The sequence below is a fragment of the Medicago sativa genome, chromosome 4 (genome assembly GCF_051527215.1).
Source record: "Medicago sativa cultivar Bolivia chromosome 4, Bolivia_mono, whole genome shotgun sequence".
NCBI lineage: Eukaryota > Viridiplantae > Streptophyta > Magnoliopsida > Fabales > Fabaceae > Medicago > Medicago sativa.
Window position 1 is genome coordinate 72,609,393 of NC_140752.1, and position 12,252 is coordinate 72,621,644.

Here is a 12,252-nt window from a genome sequence, read left to right on the forward strand (position 1 = left end):
CATTTCATTTTTCCTTAAAAAAACATTTCATTTTATCTTTCTAAATTGCAAGTTGAGGGGGAATGCCTCTTGATAAGGTTCAAGAGTCCGAGGTTTATTTTCCTTTTCTCTTTCTAGTTTAATTATTCTTTGAAAATGATTTAGTTGTAGCTCCTAGTTATTCTGGCATCATTTTGCTTCAGTGAATATCCGCATCAGTCATTTGCAAATAACATTTAATTAATCTCATAAAATGTCGAAATCAGTATAGCTCTTTTACACTTGATATGTTTGTGAATGTATGTACACATTTTTGCGAACAAAATTATACTTCTCACTTTTTCCCCAACTTGCATATAGGAATAAGTTGTTGATGTTTTTGCTGTTATTATTATGGTTATTATTACTTGTGTGCATTATCATGACATCATAGTAAGAGTGTGATTGCAAATATAGCTGCCTTTTATGTTAACTTATTTTTCAAGTATTAAAAATTATTGGTTCTTTAATATTGTCACTTGAAGATGCTAAGAAATAAATTTATGGTTTATTTAAAAAATACTTGAGGGTTAAGACCGGAAACCATCGTGTAAATATATGTTTCCTTCAAAAAAATATTCGTGTAAATATATGTTATTATTTTATTTTACTAAAAATATGTTCTCATTTAAGAATTTGTTTTTAAATATCGTATTAGGGCTAAGACTCGAGCCATGTTTAAAAAGATGCACTTTCTAAATTACTAGACCATCGACCCGTGCTATCGCACGAGTCATACCACGTAGAAGTTAATCGAATCAATCGCAATAATGTAAAACAGATTTAGTTAATAGAAGTTTTATAGCAATTTAAAAATATGTTCCTTCCTAAGACAACAACAGCAACAAAATCAACTGGTAGCATACATTACAAAAAGTTTTGAACATCAACCATCAAGATACATTATGAAAGACTTCGCCACAAACAACATTTGAGGTCGTATCAGTACTCTCTCCATCTCCATCAACGATTAGTATTTTCAAACCCTGTCTTGAAGTGACCCTGGAAATTTCAACGTACAACTGACCATGCGAGAATACAGGACTCGACAAATAAATTCAAACATTTTTAAGTGATTGCAGCCATTTCTAAGTTTTTCTATTAAAAATAATTCTTATTAAAAGCAATTATTACCAATTTATTGCAGCCATAAAAGCAATTAGTGCAAATTAAATGTATTTTTTCTAAAAAAGTTTTTTGTAAAGGAATTATAGCTAGGTATATTCACTCGCATGCTTTTAATGTGAATGACTGTAGTATTCTATTGGTAGTAATTCCTATTTATTGCAGACATAAAAGCAATTAGTGCAAATTAAATACACCCTCTGGTCACTATTATAAGCAAAAAACTACATTTTAGATTCATTCATTAAATGATGTATGTGGTTCATAATAAAGACCACATACATCATTTAATGAATGAATCTAAAATGTAGTTTTTTGCTTATAATAGTGACCGGGGGGTGTATATTTTTCTAAGAAAGTTTTTTGTTAATATCATTATTGCAGTCATGAATGCTTTCAATACGTAGTAATTGGCAGAGCAATTAGTGCATACTGCATAAAAGCAATTAAAAGCAATTATTATTCGAAGAAATTTTTTCTATTAAATATAATTCTTATTAAAAGCAATTACTACCTATTTATTGCAGCCATAAAAGCAATTAGTGCAAATTAAATGTATTTTTCCAAGAAAGTTTTTTGTAAAGGAATTATAGCTAGGTATATTCACTCGCGTGTTTTTAATGTGAATGACTATAGTATTCTATTGGTAGTAATTCTTATTTATTGCAGACATAAAAGCAATTAGTACAAATTAAATGTATTTTTCTAAGAAAGTATTTTGTTAATATCATCATTACAATCATGAATGCTTTAAATACGTAGTAATTGGCAGAGCAATTAGTGCATACTGCATAAAAGTTTTCAATTGCAATCAACTACGATTTCATCAATTTTTTTGTGATGAAATATATTTTTTTCCATTAAATAGAAAATTAAAGATGCTACGGCACGAAAAAGAGAGCAAACTAAACTGGAAAGACAATGACATAAACTGCATTACGTACTTTTTTTGCCTTTTTTTACCTATGCAAAGCTGATAATATTTGAAAATAAAAACTAAATTATTCTTTCTTTCAAAGAAAAACTTAAACTATTACTAATAAAAAACTCCAGTCATGTGTTTATCAACGCTTGGATACGATAACATATTTTTTGTCCATGACGCACTTGTACTTGAAAATCAACACGTCTCCGCCCTCATTACCATTGGCAGCACAAAAACTCGTCCAACCTTTTCCGAACATCACATTTGGTATGTGGTCGTCTGTATATTTGAGTCTCACAGGAATTATATTGTCATAAGGTCCGCACAACATGACGTAATCGTGATGTTTCACTCTAAGGAATTTGCCAAAAGTATCAGGTAGTTCCTAAAAAAAAATGTTAATGACAGACAAAAATCGTTTATTATAGCATATATCTAATTGAATAGCAACAAAAAAACAATAAATAACCTTCGGTGATTTCATCGATCGATATCCAACGATAGGAACTTCAAAGGTACAATAACATGATGCTGCCGCACTCATGGAATGATAGGGTGGATAATCAGCTAGTGTAATGTTATGAGCAAAAACAAAGATTTGAAATCTACTTCCACCAAGGTACTGGAAAGCAATAATCTTACTTCCACTAAACTCGTAGAATGATCGCAATGCACTCCAACCATCTGTCAACAACGGCCGACAAACTGATTTGTTGAACATGACGTTATGAGTATTCCCATCACAATCTAGCAAGTGTCATTGCTCCGGTAGCTCGTAGAAATATTCAGCAACGAAGAATGGTTGCAGTTCTCCGACATCCTAGAAGTTAGGCAGAAAAAGTTTACGGAATAAGTTTACGGAATCCGTTCATCTTATTTAAATAGAAAAAAATTAAATCATCAAGTGAAACAAACCTGATTTTGTACATGCACTGTGAAGAATGAACATTTAACTTTAGTGGTAAAATTTGGGGGAAACTTTACCTTAAAACGCATTTCTTCCTATCACTCTATTTCGGATAGCATTAAGAGTTAGGAGACGATAAAATTTGGTAAACGCATATCTTCCTATAACTTTAGTGGTAAAATTTGGGGGAAACTTCACCTTTAGCAATCGTTAAGAGTTTCTGTAGATAAAAATGATGGTAGGAGACGATAATGGTGGGAGATGATAATGGTAGAAGATGGTAATCGTTAGAAGTTATGGTGATTTGATTAGCGGGAGATGACAATGGTAGGAGATGGTAATCGTTGGGAGTTATGATGATTTGATTAGCATTAACTACGTTTTTAATGGACATTATGACGTACATGCATGAGAGAGGAAATGAGTAGTTTGAAACATAGCCTTTGAATCAACGGCTGAGATTAGATTAGCAATGAATTTAAATCAACGGCTGAGATCAGATACATGCTTAGAAGGGAAAAAAGCTAGTGATTATGGCAAACATGATAGCTTGGCAACTCTAGCTTTTATAATAAAGGATGTGGTACCAATGAGTTTTTGTTTTTGTTTTTGAAGAGGTACCAAGGAGTTGGTCCAAGGATTTGGTTACTGTAGATGTTGTTATTCTTCATCAAGATGTATTTTCACTAGCTTAATAAAGTTATTAGCACCAAGTGTTCGGTGTTGTGAACTTGTGAAATGAAATGATAAGGAGATCAATGATTTAATTTTCACTAGGAAATGAAATGAAAGGAGATCAATGATTTAATTTTCATTCTCAACATAAAACTACTCCCCCCGTCCCTATATCTAAGCGCCCTTTTTTAGAGGCAAATGGTGCTTACATATAGGAATGGAGGAATTAATTAACAATACTAACATTTGCGGGGTAAGAAAAACATCATTTGACCTTTTTTTTTTTTTTTTTTTTTACGAAAAGAATACCTCATTTGACTTGGTTTTTGGTGTTGCCCTTGTTAAATGGCTAAGCATGTATACTTTATTTTAAGTTGTTAAGCCTTTGAGCTTTGACTTTTTTACTTAAACACAATATTTTTCCTTGATCGATGATTTTAGCTTTTTTCTTACCCACTAATAAAAGGCTATGCCTTAAACTTTTGGTTATCATGTCGTAAGTATTACTATTTTTGTTGATTGTTAATGCTCGTTGATTACTAGTCTATATATTTTTTGATTAACTTGAACTCATTACATTGCTAAACAAATTAAACTCATTATTTTGATGTAGTTGTTGATGGAGGTTGTTGGTCGTTCTTCATCAATGTCGGTCGGTCTACTTGCAAAGACACTCCAACGACCAAGTTAGTGAGGACTTGAAATGTTTAGAGTTTTTATCTTGGAATGTGAATGTAGATGTTTTGACGGTTATACCCTTATAGCACAAAGGTCGAACGATCGCTTGATCATTTGAAGGATTCATATGGACTTTGAGCACCTTATTTAGTGCTTCGCACATTGACCTAGTCCGAAATAATATCTAAACTTTAAGAGTGTATGCATTAAATTATAGCTCATTATTGATTTGATGTGAATTCGTTCTTTACTCAAATTATGATTTGAGGCTCGAAATTATGCTTACAATAAAGTGATATGATTTCATCAAACATTTTGTTTTGAGATAAATTTCAATTTCCATTGAACCAAAGAAAAAAGAATCCAATTTCCATACACCAAACTGAAGTTATAAACTGTAAGTGTAATCAACTCAATTATATGCACTAATGATGTAATTGTCAATGGAATTAATGACAAATCAGATTTTATAAGATTGCACATTTATTTGTAAATAGTCAAATAATCATTCTATCAATTAGCATAATTAGTTGTAAATGTATATATGTCAGTTTAGCTAATTTAGTGGGTTGAAAGTCAACTTGAAAGCTTGTAATTGCATTGTATTTATATGAGAAATCAGAATGAAGAGGGACACAGTTTTGACCCTCATTTCTCTTAGTCTCTCTGAGTTTAACATCCCTCATTTCTCTTAGTTTCTCTGAGTTTAACATGGTATCAGCCTAGGTTACAATCCAAGAACCTAGTCTGTTTTTCTTTTCTTTCACTTCTGTGTCTCGGTTATTTGTTTCCCAGTCCAGATTAACCTCTCGTTCTTGTTCAATACCTATTTCCATAGTCACATGTCTACCGAAAAGCATGAAATCTTGGTGGTTCGCCTTAATGGCAAAAACTACTCAACTTGGGCATTCCATTTCGAGATATTTGTCACAGGAAAAGATTTGTGGGGTCATGTTGATGGCAGCACTCCAGTTCCTGACAAAGAGAAAGATAAGGTTGCACATGGCAAATGGGTAGTCAAAGATGCTCAAGTCATGTCCTGGGTCCTAGGTTCTGTTGATCCAAACATTGTCCTGAATCTCCGACCTTACAAAACAGCAGCCACAATGTGGAATTACTTGAAGAAAGTCTACAATCAGAACAACGCCGCTCGAAGGTTCCAGCTTGAACACGACATAGCCTTATTTAAACAGGATAGTCTCTCCATCTCTGAATTTTACTCTCAATTCATGAATCTTTGGGCTGAATACACTGAGATAGTTTATGCAGACTTGACTTCTGAAGGTTTAAGTTCCGTACAATCTGTTCATGAAACTACCAAGCGAGATCAATTTCTTATGAAATTGAGATCTGAATTTGAAGGTATTCGGTCCAATCTCATGCAAAGAAACCCTGTACCATCATTGGATGCATGTTTCAATGATCTGTTACGTGAAGAACAACGTCTACTGACACAGTCCATCATTGAAGATCAAAAATTGTCTACTGTTCCAGTGGCTTATGTGGCACGAGGAAAGACAAGAAGTCATGACATGAGTGCTGTTCAATGTTTCTGTTGCAAGAAATTGGGACATTATGCTTCAAACTGTCTAGACAAAGTCTGCAACTACTGCAAAAAAGACGGACATATTCTTAAGGAATGCCCAATAAGGCCACCAAGGAGAAATGTCACAGCCTTTACAACCTCGGTTGATTCATCTATTCCTAGCAACTCGGTCAATCCAGCACCGGTTCAGCAAAATGCTCCTACTGCTTCATCAGTGACCCCTGAAATGGTTCAACAAATGATCATTTCTGCCTTCTCTGCTCTAGGAATATCAGGTAAATCCTCTTCCTCATGGTACTTTGATTCGGGGGCTTCCAACCACATGACCAGCAATGCCCAATTTCTTACTAATATAAAAAAATATTTTGGAAATCTAAAGATACATACTGCTGATGGAAATCAATTACCTATCACAGCCACCGGTGATATTTCTTCATCTCTAACAAATGTTTTTGTCTCTCCTGGTCTCACTAGTAATCTCATTTCGGTTGGTCAATTAGTTGAGAATGATTGTCAAGTACAATTCTCACAATCTGGTTGTCTTGTGCAGGATCAACAATCAGGGAAGATAATCGCGAAGGGGCCTAAAGTTGGACGTCTTTTCCCAATCCAGTTTTCATTACCTCAAAGTCTTTCCTTACCTTTACTTTCTTGTAATTCTGCTATTGTTGATTACCAAGTGTGGCATAAGCGTCTTGGACATCCAAACGCAAATGTACTTCATGAGTTGCTAAAATCAAATTTTCTTGGAAATAAACACACCCCATCACTTAATTCTGTTCATTTTGATTGCATTCCTTGTAAGCTTGGTAAAAGTAAAATTTTGCCATTTCCAACACATCAGTCTAATGTAACACAACCTTTTGATATAATCCATAGTGATGTTTGGGGCGTGGCACCTGTTATATCTCATGCTCATTACAAATATTTTGTAACTTTCATTGATGATTATAGTCGTTTCACATGGGTCTATTTTCTGCGATCAAAAGACGAAGTCTTTTCCACTTTCAAATTTTTTCATGCTTATGTTCAGACCCAATTTTCATCAAAAATCAAAATATTTCGCTCTGACAATGGGGGGGAATACATGTCCCACTCATTTCAAGAATTTTCGCAATCTAATGGCATTATATCTCAAAGGTCATGCCCCTCAACTCCACAACAAAATGGGGTAGCGGAAAGAAAAAACCGTCATTTGCTTGATGTTGTTCGCACCCTTTTGTTAGAGTCTCATGTGCCTTCACGATTTTGGTGTGAAGCTCTTTCCACTGCTGTCCATCTTATAAACAGAATGCCATCTCCATCAATAGGTAATGAATCCCCTTTCACTCGGTTATATGGTCACCCACCAAATTACTCCACTCTACGTGTCTTCGGTTGTGTGTGTTATGTCCATCTTCCTCCACAAGAACGCACCAAGCTTACTGCACAATCTGTTGAATGTGCTTTTCTTGGATATTCTCCTCATCAAAAGGGTTTTCTATGTTATGATCCTAACCTTCGTAGGATTCGGGTGTCTAGAAATGTCATATTCCAAGAAAATAAATATTTTTTTGCATCACATCATGACCTTGTCTCTTCTCCAGTTTCTGTTTTACCAATGTTTTCTAACTCTCATTCAGATCAACAATCATCTAAACCTCTCTTGACCTACAAAAGACGTAGTACTGCCACTCATGGGCCCCCTCAAGATAATTCCTTGGTTGCTGGTCCAGTAGAAGAACCAGAACCAGCTCCTCTACGACGCAGCTCACGCCAAAGCAATCCCCCAGAAAGGTATATCAATTGCATGACAGCAACATTATCTTCTATTCCTATTCCTTCCTCTTATAAACAGGCCATGGAGAATGATTGTTGGCAGAAAGCTATAGAATCTGAACTTCTTGCCTTAGAAGAAAATCAAACATGGGATATAGTGCCATGTCCCTCATCTGTTAAACCTTTAGGCAGCAAGTTTGTGTTCTCTATAAAGCTGCGCTCGGATGGATCTATAGATCGTTACAAGGCTCGTTTAGTTGTGCTTGGAAATAAGCAAGAATATGGACTAGACTATGATGAGACGTTTGCTCCGGTTGCCAAGATGACAACCGTGCGCACCATTCTTGCTATTGCTGCGTCACAAGCTTGGCCGTTACATCAAATGGATGTCAAAAACGCATTCCTTCACGGTGACCTTCAGGAGGAAGTTTACATCAAACTTCCTAATGGTATGCCTACACCTTCACCTAATACTGTTTGTAAACTAAAACGATCTTTGTATGGATTGAAACAGGCACCAAGAGTATGGTTTGAAAAGTTTCGATCGACACTAATTGGTTTTGAATTTTGTCAAAGTCAGTATGATCCATCTCTTTTCCTACAAAGAACTCCTAAAGGCATGGTGGTGCTTCTTGTTTACGTGGATGACATCGTTGTGACTGGTTCTGATCAAGATGCTATTTCTAGGATCAAAAACCTGTTGCATTCAACTTTTCATATGAAAGAGTTGGGCCGTCTCACTTATTTCTTGGGTTTAGAGGTGCATTATCATCATGAAGGTGTTTTTCTAAATCAACAAAAGTATATTCAAGACTTGGTCCAGCTAGCTGGACTCACAAATGCAACCCCTGTTGACACTCCCATGGAAGTTAATGTTAAATATAGAAGAGATGAAGGTGACCACCTTGATGATCCCACTCAATATCGCAAACTGGTGGGAAGTCTCGTCTATGTAACTATCACTCGCCCAGATATTTCTTTTGTTGTACACACAGTTAGTAAGTTCATGCAAGCTCCACGACATTTTCATCTTTCAGCAGTACAACGAATCATTAGATACCTCCTTGGCACCCTAAAGCGTGGTTTATTTTTTCCTGTTGGTTCATCAATCAAACTCCAAGCATATAGTGATGTCGATTGGGCAGGCTGTCCAGACACAAGAAAATCTACTACTGGCTGGTGCATGTTCCTAGGAAATGCTCCTATTTCATGGAAATGTAAGAAACAAGATTCAGTCTCAAAATCTTCCACTGAAGCAGAATACCGCGCAATGTCTGCTGCTTGTTCTGAAATAATATGGTTGCGTGGACTTCTAACAGAACTTGGATTCTCTCAAGAACAACCGACTCCGCTGCATGCTGACAACACTAGTGCCATTCAGATTGCAGCAAATCCAGTTTACCATGAACGGACGAAACACATCGAGGTTGATTGTCACTCTATTCGAGAAGCCTATGATCGAAGAATCATCAATCTACCACATGTCTCAACATCTGTTCAAACAACAGACATTTTCACTAAAAGTTTGACACGTCAGCGGCACAATTTTCTACTTGGCTAATTGATGCTTGTAGATTTACGAGCATCAATTTGAGGGGGGATGTCAATGGAATTAATGACAAATCAGATTTTATAAGATTGCACATTTATTTGTAAATAGTCAAATAATCATTCTATCAATTAGCATAATTAGTTGTAAATGTATATATGTCAGTTTAGCTAATTTAGTGGGTTGAAAGTCAACTTGAAAGCTTGTAATTGCATTGTATTTATATGAGAAATCAGAATGAAGAGGGACACAGTTTTGACCCTCATTTCTCTTAGTCTCTCTGAGTTTAACATCCCTCATTTCTCTTAGTTTCTCTGAGTTTAACAGTAATGAGCATGATTTATATATATAAAAAATGATGAATGATTAGAACCATAATTAAATTATTGTTTGATGCAAAAAGTAATACAAAATTACAAATCAGTGACGTAATTCGTTTATAAAATAAAGGAGAGGCAACATCCATCAAAATGTACATGCATGTCGCAATTTTTCATTCATATATAATATGTAATACTGTTGTCACTTTATGCACCTTTTCATTCACTTTATTGCACTTTTTCCATTAATTAAATGGATCTTTTTTCACTTTCAAAGGGTCATAACTCATAATGAACTTATTACTGTATATGATTCCAGCATAATATGCGAACAGTTTGGTGTAACATATAGCCATATAGGAATTGTTTTTAGAATCTTGTTTCAAAGTAGGTGCACCCTATAACATACAAAGTTTTTTTTGTTTTGTTTTTTACAAAATACAAAGAATCTTATTAAATACAAGTTTTTGATCTCAAATATCTCAAATTTTCATCTCTCTACAAATATTTCAGAAAGTTTTGTCTTTTAAATATTTATGTTATGACTTTTGGTTCATGATTTTAAGTCAACCTATGCATATGTTTCATATTCTTAAATAAATTTTTGTAGAGAAGTTAATATAACAATCTATCCCACAAAAAATTTGATTTTTTTTTATCACAATATAAATTAAATATGAATTTTTAAGCGCTAAAAACTTAAAAAAAAACCTCATATAATTCATTTTTTTTGTTAAAAAAATTAAAACTTTGGTAAGAGATATTTCCTTTTTTAGAGAAGAGAGATATTTTTATAATATACTAAGCATGATTGCAAAAAATAATTCAAAGTTTTCAAGGATAATATGAGTTTACTTAAAAGTAGGACTAAAAGTCGAGACGAAAACATTTGAAGGACCAAAGTTTGCTTCTTTTCTAATCACATATGTCATCTTGTCCCACATATGATTTGCACTTCCTTGTGGCTGCACAAAATTTGCCTCTAGAATCTTGTGTTCGAAAATCGTATATTTTTCACCCTCCAAATGCGACACTTGATCCTTTGAGCCCCATTGTGGCTTCTTCTCTTCGCTCTCCTCCTAAGTCTTATACCTCTCGTTAAAATACCTCTCGTTATGACTATATAGTCCAAACAAATATATATGTTTGATTTTTGAATAAGAAAGAAATCTATTTGAGAACATGTCACTCCATATTGACTAAATTTCCACACCATAGTATTATCGCTCTTAATAATAGGAATATGCATCTCGATAATCCTATTAATATCTTGTTGTGGAATTAATTGGTGTAACATCGTTATACTCCTTCATCTTGGTCCAATAAACCACAAACTTGAATATCTTCAGCTCCTTCCACTAGAGGGCTATGAAGAAAAGGATCATTCCTGTGTCACACTCAGGATGTAGTCCACACCTTAATGCTACTACCATCTCCAACATTCCATTTTATTCCTCCCCTAACAATCACTTGAGAAGTGTAGACGTTGTCAACTTGGGTTATGATCTAGATTAGCCTTGAAGAAATCCCCTCTATGGATGTATTTAGCTTTGGAAGCCTCAGATACTAGAGCATATATATCAGATTGAAATTTTATCCCTGTTTTCCTAGCATTGCAAGATTAAAACTGCAAAAATGTCGGAAACCCATCCCACCATTCTTTCTCATAGTAAGGCGATCTCGGTAATAGGTAGAAGGAAAACGCCCATGAACAAGAAAGAATTGTTTATCATCCTTGAACCTTACGAGAGTGGTTTTTGAATTGTAATTTTTTTTGGTCAAATAAATTAATGATTAAAATTTCACCTCATATTAAAGTGAATAAGTGGGGAATGATAAGTTCGAACCTCAAATTCTGTATATTATAATATTTATACTAACTGATTTAAAAAATTTCAATGGCAATCTGATAAACAAAACAACGATCAACAAATAAAAATATGCAAGTGGCTATAACTATTATTCTAATTCTGATTCTATCAAAAATAAATTATTCTAGTTTAATGTTGAATAATCACCGTAAAAAAAAAAAAATCGATGCGTGAAGATAAGTAAACAATGATATTTGAGACAACAATTTGTTGGCAAGATAACTTTTTAAATCCATTTATCCACTAAATCAAATGTCATTTGTATTTTATATGCAAAGTGGCAATTCAGGATTTATCCCTATTTATTCAAAAAAAAAAAAAAGGATTTATCCCTATTAGTGACCTATTGGGATTGTGTATTGTGAAAGATGCTAAACTCCTACAGCATGGAGCAATTAACTACAATTCACCCTAAAGAAAAGTTAACTAAAATTCAATTTTTTTTGTTGGGAACTAAAATTCAATTATTTATTTTTTTTATCAAACTTTACTTACTTTCTGGTCAAACTTCATATTACTAGAGTCTCTTTCTCCTAAGAACAGACACGGATCCAGGACAGTGTAAAAGGGGGCAATTGACCCCACTTAATTTTTGTTTTTTACACCAATAATCATATGTTTATAGTTATAAACCCCATTAGTATAATACTATTGACCCCGTATGATTTATTCTTTCGACTAATGACAAAGTATAAAACTTAAATACTAGAATAAATTGATACAAAAGTGACACTGGTTGACGTGTTACACTTTCGATACAAAGTTAAACCACTATATAAAGCTAGAGTATTTTTACGGGAGAAATACTTTCATGGACACAATCACAAAAATCAATATTGTTAAACACACTCTCAAATGAAATGAAAAAAAATTAAAGAAA

General features: G+C 34.0%; 1 protein-coding gene across 1 annotated transcript; it reads right to left on the bottom strand.

The window, feature by feature from the left end:
- Positions 1 to 2,207: 2,207 nt before the first annotated feature.
- On the bottom strand, positions 2,208 to 2,789 carry LOC146931606 (uncharacterized). The gene is made up of 2 exons (XM_085708338.1): positions 2,538 to 2,789; positions 2,208 to 2,453 (listed from the first exon to the last, which is right to left on the bottom strand). Exons 1-2 carry the CDS (start codon positions 2,787 to 2,789, stop codon positions 2,208 to 2,210), a joined length of 498 nt encoding a protein of 165 aa, XP_085564464.1.
- Between the last annotated feature and the right edge of the window lie 9,463 nt (positions 2,790 to 12,252).